Below are 20,512 nucleotides of genomic sequence, written 5' to 3' on the forward strand. Positions count from 1 at the left end.
GGAATTATTAACCAACAGAAAGACTTTCCCAAGAAAATCATAATCTTATAGTATCATGTTGTGCTTATATGTGAGAGAGTCCTCTGGAACAATGTACACAGATCCTTTCTTTTGACCAGAAAAGACATTTTGTGGAAGGAGAACAAATTTGTGCCATGGGAAGTAGAGGAGGGTGAGCTAGAGGAGGGGTGTGAGCTCCAGAGCTGCTTCCCCTCAATTCTGTTAGAGCCCCACTTTTGCTGAAAAGAGAAAAGGCCTGGATCCATGGTCATCTGGAAATGTTTTCAGGAGTTCTGGCCTACCTACTGGTCATCAGATCCATGCTCAGCCCAGCAGCACAGCCTTATCAAAGGTTGGATGTGATGTTCAGCAAATGGAGGAATCATTATTGCTGGCTCCATTAGAGATTAGCTGGACAAAGCTCCTGGTAGATAAGAGTAACAAGACAAATAGCCGTGGATGACAGCTTGCTCCAACACCTGGTGGAATCCAGGCTTTGTCAGCTATTTTTGGAGGTTTGCCCAAAAGCCTGTCAAGACTACAGTCATACTCTTAACTCTGTACTTCAGGGAATTTAATTCATCTGTGGATGCCAGATTTTGGGGAGAATTAAGCTAGCTTCTGAGTTACAGGGTGGGTTGATGCACTGTTAGAAGGACTTTCATCTCCCTAGTTCTTTTAAAGACCAATCCTGTAATTTGAATTTTGTGAATTTCATCACTTTCTTATCCTAAAGGAAGCAATGTGGGAGACTTGATTGCTTCCCCTTCTGTTTCTACAGATGGTGATGTGGTAAATGTAGCCAAGCTCTTCTCTACCTAGGAGACATTCTCCCCTGAGGAGCAGTCCCCTTTTGCTGGACATGCTTACAGAACTGCACAGCCATGGACCTCAAGGAGAAGTGTCAGGTAGGTTTGCTGATAACAGTCACGCCTAACTTAAGTGCTGAGTCCTTTAAAATGTCTTTATTATTTTGGGTCAAGATTCACCAGGTAACATTATAACATAGTGGTATAATACATGGTTAGTGTATCAAAGTTGAGAGTTCTGTCATCTTCACATCCCTGTGTTAGCAGGGAAATCCTTTGCAGGGTGGGACTGAGGCACCACAGTGGAACAGCACAGGTGGAGTATCCTCTGTCACACCTGCAGTGTGTCTCTTTTGAGCTCTAAGCTGAGGCTCCATTCCCATGGACACTCAGCTTGGCTTTACTTGAGAGGCTGAATTCACTGAAAATTTTTTTTAAATAAACCCGGGCAATGAAATAATCTGTGTCCAGTTTTGTTGATGGTAACTTGGGGTCTCAGCCAGTTCTGGTGAGAGAACACTCTTGACTTTTCTCTCTGGTGTCCCTTTCCCCACCACACCATGAGCTTTAATCTGCTGGCTGTCTCTGTCTTCTCTGTGCATCCCTTCCTTGCTGTTTTGTTTGCAGCAGCAAGAAATGGTTTTGTTCATTAGTGCAAAGCAAAGCACTAGACTGAAAGATACTACAGCAGTGTAAGTGACTTTTAAAGGTCAGTTTTTCACATCAGCTGTGGCACTGGCCAACTCAGCTGCTTCTTTGCTGGGTTTCTGCTCTGAGCTGTGCTAGACTAGGAAGGCCTGGGCTCACTGCTGCCTGAACCTCTTGGCTCTGGAATGCTCAGAGGAAGTGTTTGACCTATGTTGTTTTATATCAAATTGCTTTATTACTATAGAGTTAACATTCTGATGAGGACAATTATCTACTTGTTCTCTTGTTAATGACATCATGGGCTAATCTGGTATTGATCATTTTAAGAGATGATGCAATTACCACTGTGTGCAGGGGTGTGTTCTGTGTAGGATCTGAGAGCACCAAAGAGAGCAGGGCATAGCAGAGACACTTTCACTGTAAGTCACTATCTTTGGCTCACCTTTCTCGTTTGACATTCTCCACTGTGCAGTGCAGGAAGATCATATCAAATTGCTGGACAGGCAGCAGCATGGACAGTATTGTAATAGACCTTTAAAAGGCCTATTAGGCCTCCTGACAAGGAGGTTACAGGGGGAATCATGGTTTTCTCAAGAACCAACCTCCTCTCCTGACTTCCTGAAATTTTTTCTCCCTCCTTTCTGAATGGGAATTAGAAATGAAGGCAAGAGATGACCACAATCTTTTAAATAGGAATTTAATAACCCCACAGATACATAAAGCTGCATTTTACAACTTTGTTTGGATTCTGAGGAAAGACCATGATTTTATTTTTGTTAGCAATCCCAAGCAGGGGGCCTGGAACTAGATGATCTTTAAGGTCTCTTTCAATCCAAACCATTCTGTAATTATTGTTTGGTGCTAAGGAGTTTGCTCCTTTTTTTTTTTTCTTTTTTTAATCTACAGATCCTCCTTCCACCCCATTTAAGGTGGAATCCGTCTTCATTCCCAAAGTGAAGAACTTGGACACATATACACTGATAAGGGAACAAATTAACCTGCTTTGTAACCTCAGCAGTAAATTTAATGTGCTAGGTTTATTTTAAAATGCTAAAAATAAAATGAACCCACGTGAAAACATCAGTCCCAAATCTGGTTGAAAGCAATCTCTTCAAAATACGTGTGTGGTGGAAAGTTAGCACTCCTGGGCCAGGAGACGTGCTCAGAGCACTGCTGAAGCATGGACATCTGTCACTCAGATGAGAGACTTGTCCTCTGGCTCCAGTTGGCTAATAAGTTCCCTTGTCAGGAATGGCTGAGGATCAGAGTTTGTCAGGTGTAATGCAGGCTGCCTTCCAGTTTTTGCCAGAAGCCAGACACCACAGAGAAAGGCAGAGAGTATTTTAGGAGCAGAGCCAAAACCTTCTTAAATTAAATGTGCTGGTACCTTGTTCTTTCTCCTCCTCCTCTGACTTTTAAATTATCTTTGTATTTCTGAAGTGAATTTAATACTTGTGAAAGGTGCCTGAATCTCTGCTCCAAGACCACTCAGCACATACTGAGAGAGCAGCACTGATTGCCACAGGACAGTGGGAGGCTCCTGAGTGCGTTGCATTAGATGGAGGCTGGATTTGCAGCCACGCTAACAAAAATTATTGACATCATCCCTTCCACAGTTACCCATAACAACTGAGCTGTATTGTCCCAGTGTAATTGCTGCAGCCTGGATACAGCACCGTGCCTCCTGGCCAGAGCCTGGAAACGTGTTCAGGGAGCCTGTGCTGTGCTCCACATCGCTCCAGCTCCAGCACTGTTGGGCCTTGTTCCAGGTTGCCTAACAAGAGCTACAGTCCTACCTTTGAGCTGAAAAGTAGCCCAAGTCCTTTGCCACTTCTCATCCTGCCAGTGACTGTGTCTCTGTTTTTATTCCTGTTCTCTAAAAGCTGAGCTCTTCTTCCAAGGGCTTTTTCACCAACTGATCCTTTTTCCACAGGCGTCTCTCATTTATGCTGCAGATTTTGTGTGGGTCAGTCCCTGCCTTTATACTCAGCCCTCTGTTTCAGGTCCCAGTTTTATCTTCAAATCCCAAGTTTTTGTCTTCTGCTCTTTAATTCTATTATTTAATGCACAAATGCATATCCAGATGCAATTTCTGATACCAGTTGATATTAGAAGGAAGCTACATAGTACAAATTACTGCCCTACACAAAACACTTTAGAGCAAGGTCTCTCAGCAGTGGGGTAAACAAGAAGAAGCAATTCGATCCAATTCCATTTGTGTCCATGACCAAAGCTGGAGGTTTTGAGGTTGGGACCTCTTAACTGCATGAAGCACAAGGATTGTTCCTGGTATTGCACAAGCAAGTTATTTTATTCACTTTCATTCAAGTTTCCAAAAGGTACAGAGCTATGGGAAACAGATCAGCAACCACTGTGATAAAGAAGGGGTCTTACAGGTATGTTATGTGAGGGTTTATCCACTCTTACCCAGTCTTGTTGATCTTTTCTTTTTTCTCTCCTTTTTTCTTTGTGTTTAAAGGAGTAGATGAGTAGTTCCTTAGCAGGCAGGAAAGAAAAATTGTTCCATTAGGACATTTTCTTGTTTTCTGCAGTTTAAAATTGTTGTCTAGGAAACAAAATGCCCTGCAGAAGGATAAAGGATGTTTTGCCTCTTTCTCTCTTCTGCTTTCTCCTGAAGTTACATTAAATAAATACAAATTGTCTGCTACCCTTCAGCTTTGGCTCTGGGAGCTTTATGAGATTACACACCGATGTGTACGTCAGTGCCAACACACAGGTGATAACCAGACCCTGTGTTGGGTTTATTGTGAATATTGAGGCCACTTAATCTCTGCCCTTCTGGTTTAAAACACAGAGTATGGGCTAATGCCTAATGAAGCATTTGAACCTCAGAAAAGGAAAAGAAGTGAACAGCTTGTCCAGGCAGGGTAGGTGAGTCCTGACACCTGTACATGGTCTTCAGAGCTGCACAATATGCTGAGACTGGAAGCCTTGGCAGTGCCTGTCCTGCTTGGTACCAGCCAGCTGTAACCCTTGGCAAGCTATTGAGGTGGTGCCTGGCTGGGCCAGTTCTTTACCCCTTTCTGTGTGGAATGAAAGCAGTTGTTTTAGTGATTGCTCTGCAGAACTAGGAAGCCCCAGACAGAATTAGGACAGCGCTGAAGTAGGAGCTAAATAAGTACTCACTTATAAAGGTGCATCCCTCCAACAGTGAGAAAGAAAAATTCCAGCAAAAGATGAGAATGAGAGAGAAGGCTCATTCCTTCTTCACCTTTTTATCCCCCTGTTGTTGTTCTACCCAATCCTTCCCTGTCTACACTCATCCTTTGCCTCCTGTGTGTCATGCCCAGGTTAATGTGGAGCCCCAGGCATGGCTATGGTGAATTTATGTGCACCTTTTAGTTCAGATTGTGTGGCTCAGGATGAATAAGGGATGCTGTGAGGGGGTTTTGCTGCATTCTTTATCAACAAGAGCAGAGGGAGGGAACACTTCAGATGGGGCCTGTAACCATCTCAACTTGTTTAAATAGCAAACATTTATATTTTTTAATTGAACTTGAATCCAAAGCTGTGGAGTCATCTGTGAGGTAGTTAGTATTCCAGGGGCTCTTGGTCTCAATTTAGTCCTTTTCCATGTCTACTCAGGTGTTTCTTCCCCTGTAGTATGTTTTATAGCACTTTGTCCTACCTAATTTGCCATCTGCTTTTGCACAGACCCCTGTCTGTCAGCATCATTCCTTCCTGTGCATGCATATGCAGCTCTGCAGGCAGTGAGCCCAGGGATCTTCACTATGTCGGCTCCATCTGATGAATGAACCATTCTCACAGACATCTGGTGCTATCCTGGGCAAACTTTCTTCCCTCTCTGCTTTTTTCTCCCCCTCTTTCCATCCCTCATCCTCCCTCATCCCCCACCCCCATCCGCCGCCTCCTTGCTGGATCTGCAGCGTGACTGGAAACAGGCTGAATTAATCAGCAGACTGGTGCTTCACTCTGCTGCTTCTGTCTCATTCTCTGCGGCGCTGGGCTCTGCACGGTCTTGCTCTCTCTGCCTCTTTGCTCTCTCATTTTTGGAGAGCAGCAGCAGTGCAAGTTGCTGGGGAAGTGGTGCAGGAATGCTCTTCAAACAGGCTGATCTCTGGATCCCCCACCAAGGCAAATGTCGCAAAGTAAGTTCCTCTCCCTTAACATTTAATTTCAAAATGGCTTTCCTTGTCTCCCTCCCCAGTCTGCATCCTGCCTGATGTGATGGGGCATGAAGAGCTTTGATGTTTTGGGGGAAGGAGGGGCAGGACATGAAACACAGAGTGATGATTTTAGCTAGGGAATAGCATGTTTTTGGTGGTGACAGGAAAAGAAACTGTTTTAAACTTCAATTTTAATCCCAGGACCAATAGGAAGATCCACACAGGATTTTAGCTGCTGACTCCTGCTTTGCTGCCCCTCTGCCTCATGGCTTAAATTTGTCTGTTGCTTCTATAGGCTTTGCTCTGTAACTGTTGAACCTCCTTATCCCTGTGGGATCCAGCTGGCAGTGCACCTGCCAGGCTGGATCATCGTTTTAGTCCCCAAAGTCTTCAGCAGAAGAAGCAGGGATGGGAAGGAAACTCTCAAGGGGATGAAAGATGTACTGAAGTTTTGTGGATTTCTGAGCATTGCTGGCCTCTGGGAGGGGATTAGCATTCCCTGGAGGGAGCTCTGCACTGGCATAAAGCACTGCGTGTTGAAGCTAGGATAAATACAGACCCCTAACTCCTCTGTACTTGGAGGAGTAATGGCAGCTGGCTAAATTACAGTAATTAAAGCTTCATAATTGTGTAGTGCTTCAAAGCACTGCATAAACCCTGTCTCATCCTGCCAGCAGCCTGATGGGACAGGTAACTATGGTTGGGGATTTGCTGCTCCAAACAGGATCGAAGGGATGGACTGAGGAATGTACAATTCCAAATTGGGCTGTTTCCTGGGGAGCAGCTGCCTCTTTCTTTGCTGCTGTGCTGCTGCTGGGGAGAAGCAAAGTGCTGGGCTTTGCATTACCTGTATAGAAAGGTTGATTGTGCCTGTTGGCATCTTTACTCCATGCTTTATGGAGAGCATAAAATGTGGATGTTGTTGCATGGATTAAAATGGACCCTGTGCACAGCAAAGTGCAGCAGTGATTCAGGCTGGCGAGTGCTGCTTTGGCCACATCTCGGAGCTTGGTGCTCCTGCAGCTCTGTCTTTTTGCAGGGGGAATCTGCAGGCCCTGTTAGTGAGCCTCAAAAAGCATCCACACTGGAGCCCCTGCAGGCACCCAGTTACCCAACTGTGGGTTCTTTTGTCCAAAGGTAGTGGGAGGTCTGGGCTGCCTTTCATCCTGGGCTGCATGGAGTGTGGGAGTAGACAGTTGCTGCCTATTGCTCCGTCCATTAACTTGGGGACTGCTGTGCTGAAGACTCCGCTTGTTTCACTTGATTTGAGACAACCAACAGCTAAGCTGAGGCTGCCAAGCTCACATCAGGTGCATTCAAACCAAGTTTAATAGCTGTGTTCCTCCTGCTTTTCCCAGCATGTCCATGTTTAAAGGCAGTGTTTCCCACAGAGCCGTGGTCTGCTTGGTGAAGTTGCCTGAATTGTGCAGATACCAAGATACATTTCTTTTTCCTGAGCTTTCCAGTAGTTTTCAGGTGGGCTGGTGAATGTTATAATCTTCACAATTACAAAAGTTGGTGGGAAGTTGGTAACCCCATCAATAGAATGAGAAACTAAGGCACAGAGGAGTATACAATTTTCCCGTCATGCAGAAACCCATGGCAGAAGAAATTAGAGAATCCAGCTGTCCTGACAGTCCAGAGTCTAAATCAAAAGTTCATCCCATGGAGTAGGAATGTGTCAGGGGGATGATTGATGTGGCCTGGGTCACTAGAGAAACATTCTTGCCTGGACTTGGGGATCTGATCTCTTAGGAAAAGTAGCCAGGAGAGCACCAAGGTAGGCAGAAAGCAAGACTCAGACCAAGGATGGGGTAATAAAAAGAAGTCTGTGTCCAGACTGGCTGATACATTGGCCCTGCTGGTTCCATCTGTGTCACTCTGTAGCAGGGATGAGCCATTTCAGGCAGTCTGAGCACTAAATCAGCAGCTGCAGGTGTACAGGAGCTGTAGCATCCTGGTGGGTGATTTGCTTTAGAACAAGAATAAATCCTTCTCTAGCACTAGGCTGCTGTATGAAATGCTACCCCAATAAATTGTATGCTGTCACGTATTTGATGTCTGTCATCCTCTCTGATCAAAAAACCCAAACCCCCCACTTTATGCCATATTGTGACTTATCCTAAACAAGAATCCGACTTACAGTAATAAATGCAAATATATTTGGTGGAGTAACTCCTTATTGTGTGTTTTTGAACCTGTGAATAATGCTTACATTTCAGGAGGTGTAATCCCTGAAGTAGATTAATCCCCTGCAAAGTGTCATTGTTAAATTAAAAACTGCCTTCTTTTTCTGCTAAGGAATGCAAAATAGCTCTTAGGAAAAGGAAGAACATTCTGCTGCCCAGTTTCCCACCTCCAACTGTTCAGATCTGAAGAGCAATTGAGTAGAGGTGTTATAAAAGGAGCCTAGTGAATACAGCCTAGAAAGAGTGGAACAGTCTGACAACTGCCTTGCAGGGGTTTTCCACCACTCTGAATCAGAGGGGTGGATCTGCAGTCTGTGAGAATTGAAACTTGTAGCAAATATTTTGTATTCTGCTCATTTATTTGTTTAAACAGTCTTTGTAAAGGCAGTTACAATCAAAGTGTACAGCAGTCTTGGTGAGAACCCCTTATTCTGCAAGAGAATGAATCCACAGAGGATGGAGGATGATTCAACCCACTTTGCTCTGGAAAGTATGGAATATATTTGTGTTCCTGTTTTGTTAAAAAAATATTTGGCACATATTATATCAACATTTACTGGTACAACAAATAAATATGCTACTATGGATGTGTAATGGCTGTGAGAAAATAAGACAACTTAAATACACTAATATTTTATGTCCATTTCCCTGTACGCATTCTGGGCTCTACTTCTTTGTTCCTCTGGAAGGAAGTTTTAAGACCTCTGTCTTTCATCAGGTAGCAGAGGGTGTGAGATAGCTGATAAACTTCTAAGGTAATTTTAAACAGTTCAATGTGTAAAAGAACAAGATGTGAATTTTAGGAAGAGAGCTCAGTGGTGAATTTGTGTGAGGATGAAGGTGGGCTGCAGGAAGCAGACATGGGTAGGTGGTGTTGCTCGGGAACAACTTCACGTTGTGGGAGGAAAAAATCAGAAAATAACCACACTTTTCCTACCTATCAGCCTGAAAATGCTCCTGCAACCCCTGAGAAAGGCAAAGGGAACCTATTTGCCATAAGCCAGGCAAGGCTATGGATTTGAACAAGCTCCTGGGTATTTGACAGCTTATTTACCCCTGTCAAACTGTGGAGGGTCAACTGAAAGGACAAGGCAAAGAAAAGTCTATAGATTCTGTGACTCCTCATCTACTGCCTCTGAGCTGCTTCTTGTTTCCCTCCTGAGGAGCCAAACCAGCTCCTAACCCAGGGCATTTGCAGGATCTATCTCAGGTTTCCTTTCCCTAATGTTTTCTTGCAAGCTAAGTGGTAATTTAACATGTAGAATATTTACTATGAGTGGAGGAATTCACACATCTTTTCATGTTCCAATCCAGTCCACACCTCAGCACATTCATTGCCTCTAGAAAATAAAATCACATGCACAAAGGAAATGTCCTGCACAGTTTTCCCCCTAACAGCCATCCCAAAGATCCCAACTCCTGAGAGCCCTGATACCATCCCAAAGCAGAAGGATACAATCATCCCCTTTTTACCTGGCTCCAGCTGTGCCTCTCACACTGAGGCTGGGACCGCCAGGGCAGGGGGCAGCTCCAGAGGAGCCCTAAGTGCACTTAGAGGCTCCTGTGCTCTGCAGGGCAAAGGAGGAAGCAACTGCTCATTTTGTCCTTACGACGTTTTGCCTTTAGGCACAGGCGAAAGGAAAGTACAGCCTTTTAAATCACCTCCTGATACCCATTTGCTTTCACTATAACCTGGAATTTACTGTCTTCTCTTTCTTTTTTGTTCATCAGAGGAAGCCCTGTGCTAAGGCAGCAGGGTGAGAAGGTGTCCTGCTGTTTCTGTTTGCATTGGAAAATTGGCGGCTTTCTCTTTGAATGTAACTTTCCAAAGCAAAGATGTGAATGTTGAGGTTTTTTATTAATGAACTGACACCTCCTGTGAATGGCTTCTTCACCCTGGGGTGCTCAGTTCCTGGTTTGTGGCAGGAAGAGCACTTGCAGCTGATGAAAAGCTGGAAAGGTCCCTCTGGGACAGCTTCAAGAGCGCCTGGGTTTGCCAAAGGTTTACTTAAGGGCATTTGAAAAATGCCTCATTAGCAGTGGATGACTTAGCAGGGTGGCTTTTGTTGCAAAAACCTGGAGCTGCCCCTTGCCAGGAGCTCAGGGTGGCTCTTCTTGCCTGTCCCTTTCATTTGGGTCCCAGGCTCTTTCCCTTGATGCTCACCCCCAGCAGCCCTCACAGTATTAACAGTGTTTACCAGACTGGCTCTGCCTCCTTTCCCAAATACTCCATGATCTAAGTGTTAGGATGGGTGTTTAACAATCCCTGCCCTTCCTGCCCTTCACCTTCTCCAGCCCTGCCACACTGCACTTGTCCTTTGTCACCTGCTACAGCCACGTTCTTTTGTGGCTGCCCTTATCTTGACTGACACTATGCCAAACTGGTAACTCCTGTGTAAAGTCTGGAGCAGGTGTGCAAGTGTTTCAGGAACCCTTTTTGATTACCTCTGGATTTTGTGCTCACTGCCTGCTGTGCTGTGGCAGTTTCTCTTTCCAGGCACTGTTACTGTAGTAGATGTTGGCATCAAGTGCAGCTTTCCTCTCATTTCTTCTGTAGCTCCTGATGTGTCCATTGGAACCAGCTTGGTGTCTAAGCAGGCTTTGCTTTTCAGTTCAACTCCCTATTATTTTTGCTCTTTCATTCTGTAAAATTTCATTTTATTTATCTGTCTGCTTTCCCCATGTTGGAGAGGATTTATATTTCTGTGGGTGCCTTGCTCTGTCCCAGACAGGCAGCAGTCAGACAAGAGAGAGAAGCCTGATTTTCCCTTGCTTGGTGTTGTTCTCAGACACTCCTGTTTGCAGCACTCTGTGGTGCAGCAGCACGGCTGGTGCCAGCTCCACTGCCATCTGGGAGTCTTTGAGACACTCCTATGTTTAGTCCTGTGCTGATGTTACCTGGGCTGCTTCCAAAAACAACACAGAACTGCTTCCTCTATTCCTAAAACTGACACAGAGAATGAAAACTGCAGCAGGATTATTTTTAGTTGTGTAAAAGTGCAGCTAAAGCAGCATTGCTGGACTCTGCCTGGACAGAATTTGCTGTTTCAGGTTGTCCCTGATAGAGGGGAGAGTGTGTGTGTGTATGGTAGATGGTATTTGAAAGAGAATTTATGTTCTATTCCTCAACACTGCATTACAGTTTTGGATTGGACCATCCATGCAAGTGAGTCTAAAGTCCAAGATTAGTTTCCAGTAAATGTTCATCATGAAACTATGCATTTAAGGAACAGGAAGAACACATCAGAGCCAAGCTGCACTTGCAGAGCTGGGTGTGTGCAAGCAGCTCCTGAGGAGCAGAACTGCTGCAGTTTGAGGCCAAACGGTGGGTTTGGCAGGGCTGGAAAGAGCTACAAGAGCAGGAAGAGCTGCAGCTCCTGCCTGAGCTCTGGGCTGTGTCACACTGGTGGGGACAGGAGGGACAAACTTCCTGCCTGCTGGTGTTCAGTAGTTCTGTACTCTGGGCACAGTATGACACACGTGAACATTTCCAATATGCAGGATATCCTGTGTGCTGTACATGCTCAGTGTGTTTGTATTAAAACATGAAATGCCCATGAGAACTTTTATTTAGCAGTTCGCTGCTGAAGCCCTCTCATGGACACCTGCCTGCTCATCCTTGTTGATTTGCTGTCAGTGATCTGGTGCCCACAGTACCTCACTGCAGTCTGTGATTTGAAAGAAAGGAAAGTGCTCATGCTCCTGGCCCAGAAATGCAAGTGTTTATCCCCCTTTGTTGCTACCAGCATCTTACAGCAGTGTTTTCCATATGGCACACTCCTAAGATGTGTCCTTTGGGACTGCTGCCTCTTTGCTGAGCATTGAGGGAAGAGTGCTGTGAACTCTGTGCTTCCTGCAAGTCCAAGTGTCTCCCTTGCAGTTCAACACTTAAAACCCCAATGTTTGCTCTTGTAAAAGGAGAAGTTGATGGTGGGGTCACGTGTGGTCCTGAACTGATCCGTGGCCTAGCATTTAAATCTGGGAGCTTCTGCATCAAAGTAGCCACAGAGGCAGGACTTAAACAAAAATCTGTAGCAAGCAGTTGTGGAAGTTGGACTGCTGTTTTGAATTGCAGATATTCTACTACTTAGTTTTTACTGTTAGCAAAATTCATCCTGTATAATTAAAATTTTACCCTAACTGTGTTCTGCTGTCTCTACAAGCTGATACCAGTTCAAGCCTGCATAACCTCTGTTTGTATTGTCCTCAGCCTCTACTGAATAGATCTTGTTTCACAGAAACGACTTGGTATTGTGCTTTGATAAAGTATTTATCAGCACAGTCAGGACTGGTTTGTTTACCTGATACTATCTAATTGCTCTGATTCCAGCCAGCAGTCTAAAGTTCACAGGAGGGAAGATGATTTCAGGAAAATGAAGAATCAGGCTGGTGATGATGAGTGCAGGGCATTCACGGTCACATGTTTTGTCAGCCGCCAGGAAAAAGTCTAAAAGGAAAATTGGGAAGCACTAACCAGTGTATTTTTCTGGCACCTCAGGATGAGATGACCTCAAGTTTGGGCCTTACCACAAAGAAAGCCCTCATGATCCTGAGAGACCAATTGTCAGCACTGCTAGAGGGGCATCAGAAGGAACGGAAAAAAGGGACTTCATGGAAGGTGAGGCACCAAGCAGCACAGGTTGGGCACTTGGTCTCCTCTTCTCAAAGCAAAGATGAGGGCTAAACAGAAACTGGCTGCATTCCCCACCAAGAGTGTCCAGGTGTAGAATTGCTGAAGTCATTGCAAACAAAGCAAGAAATCTACCTGAGGGTGAGTTTCTGTCAGTACTTCTCTCCTGGATGCCAAAGCTCTGTGGGAAGATGCCTCTTGCCCTGTGAAAGATCTCTGTACTTCAAGAGCCACTAAGGGCAGTGAGCTGAGGGGCCATCTCAGGTGGAGATAAAGAGCTGTGAAGCTCAACAGTCTCCCCTTGTCCACTGTGTTTGCCTGGCATGTGTGTCAAATACAAAATACAGTGCTTAAAAGTGTTCCTTGGTTGGTCAATGACAGTGGGACAACCTAGCACAGAAGCCTTTTCATTCTTCCAGTCAGGAGAAAAGCAGAGTGTTCACCCAGACTCACCAGCTGAATATCCATTGTTGCTGAAGGATTCACACAATGGATCTGGGATGCTCTGTGTCATGTTCAGGGGTTTTGCAAAGTTCTCTTCTCCCTGGAGCACCAGCTGCTGTCTTCACCCTTTCTCAGTCTGCATTTCCAAACGTCTGGCTCTGTATTCCATGAGTGCTGACTGTCTGCTGCTCTCCCCTTGCAGGAGGTGTGGAGGAGCAGTTTCCTGTACCATGGTAACCGCTGCTCCTGCTTCCACTGGCCTGGTGCGTCTCTGATGCTGCTGGCAGTGCTGTTGCTGCTATGCTGCTATGGGAGCCAGCCACAGGGGAGGTGAGCAAAGCTTCCTGAGCTACTTAACTGAAGCAAGGTGGTGTTTTTATATCATCTTAGTACTGTGTGTGATTGACATAAGTGTTGTCCCTCATTCTGTCTAGATATCTAAATATCAGCATACTCACACTGGTAATTTCCTATCGATCCCTTTCACAGAACTTCAGCCAACTTAATTCTACTTCTAATAGACCCAGAGAGTGTCCTATGGAGAGACTGAGGAGTTTTTTTCCTACGGCATTCCTAGATCTTTAAAACTCCTAAGGCATTATCATAATTAGGAAGTATTTTGAAACTGGAGAAATTAGTGGTTCATGGGAGAAGTTAGTGTGCTATACATGCCTTGACCATATTTGTAAAGTATTTTTAATTGAGATGGGTCCTTTCAGACCTCTCTGGTGCCATTATCCTAAAGGAGAAGTGTAACCATGCATTTCTTTTTGAGCCATAAACCTGTGAGATGTGGGAATAAACAACCAGGCAGTTGTGTGTTTATCTCAGTGGGTGTCTGGCAGTGTATTCTGCTCGTTTACTCAAATGTCATCTGCATTCTGCTTCCTCCTGTTTTCTGTGTGAAGCCAAGGTGCTGAGATAGTCAATGCACTGGCACTCTTCCTCCTGCTCCTCTTGGATCTCCTCATGATTGGGCGTCAAGAGAGGCTGAAGTGCAGAGAGGTGGAGAGGAGGCTTCAGACCATTGTTGATAAGATAAACGGTGAGATCTCCTTCATCTGTCCCATTTGCACTTGTGTTTTCCTCCCATTGAATCTTTCCCCAAACCTGATCACATGAATTCCTAATAAAGCTTGCTAACCTTCCTCTGTGTTGCACAGAAACAGGCTGTGGGAAGTGTGTTCTCCTCATGCCTGTCCTGTAAAAATATTTAAAGTTATTTTGAGTTGTCATGTGGCCTTGTGCTTCTAAGCTGTGTGTTACCAGGTGGGCGTCTGTTATGGCTGTGCTTTGGAGTAATTCAGATCCTCATATCCTTATAAAAATATCTGCCTTGCAGCAGATGATGAGGGGAGAACACATGGGGTTGTACCACAACATGGAGCAGAAGGAAATAAATTGCTGTGCATGAGCATCGTCTCAATGGGGGCTTTGGGACCTTAGGGGGCAGTTTTAAGGGCAGCTTTTAGCTTTTCTGTTGTACAGCTTTTTAAATTACTGCTTGGTTGTTAATACTAGGTGGAGAGAGAAGGGAAAAGCCATCAAGGAGGAAGAGAGAGATGATAAAATATCTTGGGAATGGGCTGAGCTTAACATTGGAGGTCTTATAACCACTACAGGATGTAAATCCAGAATTGCTACCACTTCATTCTTTTGCACTTTGTGCTTTCAGATACACTTGGCAAAGAGGTGAAATGGCCAGACTCCATGTACCCTGACCTTCACATGCCTTATGCCCCATCCTGGTCCCTTCACTGGGCCTACAGGGATGGGCATCTTGTCAATCTGCCTGTGAGCCTCTTGGTAGAAGGAGATGTTGTTGCTCTGAGGCCAGGCCAGGAGTCATTTGCTTCTCTGAGAGGGATTAAGGTAACTTGCTTGTTTAATTTCCCTGGCCTGTAACAATATATTTCCCAGGTTTTTCTTGCTAATACTGATTCCCAGAGTACATAAAATTGTAGTGTTTGGTTTCTTTTGGCCTTGAAAATAGCTTGAAATTCCAGTTCAGTCAAGGATGGTGCACAGTTAGCCAAGCTGCATCTTCTCCAAGAACTCCCAAACCCACTAGGTACTAATGTTATATGAAATCACCATATTTCCTTCTCTCTCAGGTCAAGCAGAAAATGTAATGTGCTGCTAAATATAAGTGGAGTGAATCTATCCAGTAGGATAACATGACATACAAACCTCGTCCTTTATCCTGATTTTTATGTGCAGAAATAAAGTTTGTCTGCTTTGACCTTCTCTTTACTACTGATTTATTATAAAATAAGGTAATATAAAATACCTGGTGTAGAAGTAAATTAACTACTCACAAGTTCTCTGCAAAGATTTTACTGCTTGAAGAAGGTTGGAAAAAGTTTAAAGCTTGAAATTTACCTTTGGTGGTTTTAATTGCAACTTTCACTCCAAATGCCAATTTTCATGAAATAACCAGATACGCTTGAACACAAGCCCTTGGGCTCTCTGACCTTTCTTCTAGGATGATGAGCACATAGTTCTGGAGCCTGGAGATCTGTTTCCACCCTTCTCACCCCCACCCTCCCCAAGGGGAGAAGTGAAGAAGGGCCCTCAGAATCCTCAGCTCTATCGTCTCTTCCGTGTGTTGAAGACCCCAATAATTGATAATGTCAGGTGGGTTAAATGCAGGGCAGAGTGCTTACCCAGCTGACTGTGTCCTTGTTGCTGCCTTCCTGCTAAGCAGGTGAGGATACCTGAGCAGTTTGCTTGGCAACACTGCAAATTTACCCTGGCAAGTGCTGCACTCTTATTGTAGATGTTGGCTTCTCTTTTGGCAGCCCTTCTTCATAGCATAGGCTGAGCACAGTGTTCTAATCAGGTCTGCTAAAAGATTTATATTCAAGGAAGCTGAAGGGTTAGGGTCTTGGTTGCTGAAATTTCAAGCTGTTTTGTGTTTTTTAGGTGGTGCCTGGAAATGGCTCTGTCACGGCCTGTGACAGCCCTGGATAATGAGAGGTTCACTGTACAGTCAGTGATGCTGAAATACGCTGTCCCTATTGTGCTGGTAGGTCTCATTCCAAGCCTTTGTCATCCTTCACAATAGCCATGTTTTGTCAATAAATCTGAAGAATTTGCAGCCATCAACTGGAAGTTGTGGCCGTGCTTACTCATGCAGCTAACTCTGTGTGTAACTTGGGCAGTTCAGAGATGCTGAGCCACATAACCATGAGAGTGGAGGGAGGAACTGCACCAGCAGCAGATCAAAAATTTATTATTCATACTTCCCCCAGGGCTGAGAATGTTACAAGGCACTGGAAACACCTTCCCTGCAAGTGCCAGTAGTTAGGTGACAGTGTCATCTCTGAATTGCAGGCTGGATTCCTGATCACCAACGCCGTGCGTTTCATTTTCCAAGCTCCTGGAATTGCTTCCTGGCAGTACACTCTTCTTCAGCTGCAGGTAAAGGAGAGCTCTGAGCTTCACTACACCTCCTCCCCAGAGTACCATCAAGATGGATTCCCTCCCTCAGTGACTTTATTCATCCTATGACAGCCTCCTGTGCTTCCTGGATCTGGAAGCATGCTAGATCCAGGAACATTCAGTGGAGGAGGACACCAGAACTTCCCTGACCGTTCTGTACAGACTTACCTTTAAATATTTTGCTCTCTCATTTGCCATGTATGTGTTTATCTATATCTATTTATCTGTATTTATCTATATGGTATGCTTTGTGTTTAAACACCTTGGAGTTTCCTCCAAATTCAGCAGGAAAAACAGCTGCAAGTTGGTGTGATTGATTCATGGCCTCCTTCATTAAACCCCCATAATGTGTGCAGTGTTTGGCACTGCTTCCAGTCCCCTTCTTGTTCTGGCCTTTTGTCCTTATCCTCTCACTGTGGTGGAAAAGATGTTGTGTGAGAGGTTCTGACTTCTTGTTGCCTCTGTGCTTGTTGGTGATCACGGGTTGTTCTTTTCAGGTGAATGGTGTCTTACCCATCCTTCCATTGCTCTTTCCTGTCCTGTGGATTCTTGCTACAGCTTTTGGAGAAGCCAGAGTGTTGGCCCAGATGAGCAAAGCCTCATCCACCTCACTGGTAGGTTTCTCTCCACATCAAACCATTGCAGAAACAAGGGCAAGAGACAAAAATGCTCTGTGAAGTGAGCATACTGAATTCAGCAGAGGTATCCACATAATTGTAAAAACTTGTTGGATCTTTGTTTGTCCCAGCTGTGCCCTCTCCTTGGAGTACAATGTTCTTGAACAGATGCTTGAATTTTTCCAACCTCTCTGCAGGTACCCCGAGGTGATAGGAAGATACATACTATGTCAGATACATACTATTTGTCAGAGGGGTCAACATGGAGATAAATGCCCTGTGGTGGCTGTAACTAGGCAATGTGTAGCCACTGAGAAGAATGAGATACATCATATCCTCTGCAATGCCATGTGGGCTGAGCAAGTCCTTTCCTGAGGCTCTGGGGCTTTGTTTGCAGGCACGGCCTTTGAGTAGGTCAGGGAGTAGGAGCAGTTTCTGGTGGTTGTGTTGGTTTGGGGAGTGGAGTTTGTTGGTCTGATGGGATGTGATCCTGAGCTCCATGTGCTGTTGCACGTCCCTTCTTCTGTCCTGGTGGTAGTGCTGGTGAGATGCACTGAGCTATGTTTGTCTTCTGTGCTGATTTCTGTTACTTGGATAGAGTTTCTCTCTCCTTCATGTCCTTCCTTGGCCTCTGGCCCTGGGTCTGTATTTTCTATTATTTTCTTTCTAGTTAAACATATTTAAGCTGCCAGTGTCCTGGGAGGAAGGACACATTACATCCCTTAATAGCATTTGCACCTTTAGAATCTCTTCTCAGTGTTTTCACCATCTTACCTCTTGTACCTATTCTCAGCATCACTTGGTTTGTACTTTTGAAACCTCCCTCTTTCCCTTCACAATTTGTAATTCAGCTGGGAAATGCCAGAGCTCCTTGGCTTCCTGGCTTCACCATTCTCAACATTCCCATTTGCCATGTCACTCATACTTGCACCTTCCTTTTTTTTCCTTTCCTGTCTTCTTTTTCTTGTCCAGGCAGCTCTGTCTGTCCAGCCAGCTCTTTCTGTGGCATCTCAGACATGAGCCTCCATCCTTGCTGCTGTAGAACAGCTGCTGTGGTGTGCCTTGGTCACTCACCCCCTGAAAAGGGCAGTCACTTGGCCTCCCTATTTCCCTCCTTCCTTCTCTCTTCTCTGTTCAAAATGTAGCAGGTAAGACCCTTCTCCTCTCCAATCGCTTGGCCTACCTGGAGGCAACTTGGCCACTTCTCTGCCTTCTTCCCCTTCCTATCATGTTTAATTCCCGATTTTTCAAGGCCAGAGGTGACTCTTGTGACTGGTTGAAAGGACACAAACCAGTGCCCCCCTAAACAAGCACCTGTCTCAAGTTTCATTACTACAGTTGGACTACAGCAGCATTCCTTTTAGAAAGGAATTTGCTGTTGGTTTGAAAACATTTGTACTGCCTTCCATAGGTTGTCTCAGTAATTATTTACCTTCACTGCTAAAAATGGACATTCTGTGTTAGTGGAAATTTCTTCAGTATCTGATTTCCAGCCCTTGGAAAGCTTACATCTTTTGTCTTCTAGATTTAAGAGCAAAGAGCACGTCAATCAAAATTCTGGTCTTTTGTAGCTACTCACATTCCTTTTTATCATCTCTGGTTAAGTAAACAGTTCAAGCACCTTGAGGCACTATTAGCATATTTTCCAAACCTCTAATCTTTCTCTTGGCATTCCTCTTAGCTTTCTCCACTATTTCAGAATCACTGTAGGGTTGTGAATCTCAAACCCCACAAAATATTCCAGTAATAGTTGTGCTTTTGATAAACTTCAGAGTAATCTGGACTTTCTGCTCTGTGTTCCCTTGTTTCTACAACAAGTGATCCCATTAGATCTTTCAGCCACTGCTTTAAAAGGCCAGGCTTTGTTCAGCTGCAGTTACTGCTTTCTGAGAATCCTCATCCTGTAAGTCCAACCTTCCTTTTTGCACCTAAATATGCTCCTTTAGCTTTGTGCCTGTTGAGATACACGTTTTTGCACATTGCCCAAGCAGTCCATATTGTTCTGTGATAGTGGTCTCTCCTCTTGACATTGCACCCTGCCCTAAACTTTGTATCCTTTACAGTTTCTATCAGTAATGTGTTGTTTTTAGTTTTCTCTCAGGCTAACAAAATACCCAGGTTTGTCCCTGTTTGAGCTAGTAACACATTATTGCAAATAATTTCTGTTTCTGTTCCATTTAGAGATAGTCTATTTCTAATATATTTAACATGAGCCCTATTACTTTGGTATTTTCATTAGAAAACTAGTCAAGCATTTAGAATCAAGTCAAATTACCAAATGGTGTATATCAAAAGCAGTACTTTTATCAGTCAAATTTGTAATTTTGTCAAAAAAGATATTGCAATAGTTTGAAATAGTTTGAAAAAATAGATTTGCTGCTGATATAGTTGTGGTGTTTGGCACTGATTGTATTATTCCACTTTTAATTGAGTCTCATATTAGCTGCTCTTTTATTCTGTCTGGAATCAAAGTCTGTCTGGGGTCCTGTGGTAACTTGGATGGCTCTCCTTCCCTTTTTGGGCATTGGCACCACTTCCATTGAACTGGGACTTAATCCATAGTTCAAGCCTTCTACAAAATCAACAGTAACAGTCATTGTCCAGACCTGCTAATTTAAACATATTTACTTTCAGTAGCTGATGTTGGAATGGAAAATATTTCATAGTTATCATATGGTATGATTGTATCACTGAATAAGGAATAGCAATATTTGTTTAACACGTCTGCCTTGCCTACAATGTCATTTGCAATTTGACTGTCTTTAAAAGCAATTGTCTGGTTTTAATTACCTACTAGTATACTTTTCCTTATTTTTTATGTTAATTCTAACTTCTGTGTTCACTTTCATTCAAAACTGGTTTCTTATTTTCACTGTGGGATTGTTGCTTTTTAAAATTGTAACAAAATATTCTTAACCAGTTCCCAATTATCCTTCACAGTTGTCAGATTTCTCTTGGCTTTTTTTGGTTTTGTTAAACTGATCCTTTTTCAAGTGCCAGATATATGCATTATTATTTGGGCTATCATTTTATTTACATGTAAATATAATTGCCATATTCACTTATGAATAGACTTAAATTTAAACTTTTTCAAAATTATGTCTAGTGTGGAATATCTTTGTGCTGGATACAAAAATTCTGAGTTAGTGAATTTCTCAGTGTAATTCCAAGAGTGCTGTCGTGGTGCCCTGCTGTAATTTCTTTTCATTTCCTATCTGCATCCCATTCATATCACCTCATTCCTCTGTGTCCATTGTGTTCCAGGCACCTGCTTTTCCAGCCCCTCTTCCAGCTCCCTTCCTGTAACTGACCCATATAAGTTAAAATCAGATCACTCAATCCTAGCTTTTTCTGGCTAAAAATAACCACCCAGAAAGAGCCTCCTCTAGGTCTAATTGCTATTATTTTCTCTGTAGACTTTTAGGTAATGACTGTGTGTTCCTCTGTGATGTACAGCACCAAGCACTTTGCCTGTGCTTCACAAGTAGATAAAAAACAGAGCCCATTAAAGACTTAATTGCTTTGATGAGTTATCAATCTGCCTTGGTACAGCGATTCCCACAGAGCAGGACTCCTGCTTTCT

The 20,512-nt window shown here is 44.0% G+C and overlaps 1 protein-coding gene across 4 annotated transcripts in view; it reads left to right on the top strand.

The window, feature by feature from the left end:
* The window catches only part of TMEM94 (transmembrane protein 94), a 73,430-nt gene that overhangs the window by 14,912 nt on the left and 38,006 nt on the right, over positions 1 to 20,512 (top strand). For all 4 annotated transcript variants that reach the window (XR_009279068.1, XR_009279069.1, XM_058852693.1 and 1 more), the window contains exons 2-10: positions 782 to 908; positions 12,293 to 12,412; positions 13,071 to 13,198; positions 13,777 to 13,913; positions 14,544 to 14,740; positions 15,354 to 15,505; positions 15,794 to 15,896; positions 16,205 to 16,291; positions 16,810 to 16,926. Coding sequence is in view for 2 of the 4 variants with exons in the window: in XM_058852693.1 (XP_058708676.1) it covers positions 885 to 908; positions 12,293 to 12,412; positions 13,071 to 13,198; positions 13,777 to 13,913; positions 14,544 to 14,740; positions 15,354 to 15,505; positions 15,794 to 15,896; positions 16,205 to 16,291; positions 16,810 to 16,926 (1,065 nt within the window). In the remaining 2 variants the exon portion in view is untranslated. The remainder of the gene's footprint in view (positions 1 to 781; positions 909 to 12,292; positions 12,413 to 13,070; positions 13,199 to 13,776; positions 13,914 to 14,543; positions 14,741 to 15,353; positions 15,506 to 15,793; positions 15,897 to 16,204; positions 16,292 to 16,809; positions 16,927 to 20,512) is intronic.

The sequence above is a fragment of the Poecile atricapillus genome, chromosome 17, assembly GCF_030490865.1.
Source record: "Poecile atricapillus isolate bPoeAtr1 chromosome 17, bPoeAtr1.hap1, whole genome shotgun sequence".
Lineage (NCBI taxonomy): Eukaryota > Metazoa > Chordata > Aves > Passeriformes > Paridae > Poecile > Poecile atricapillus.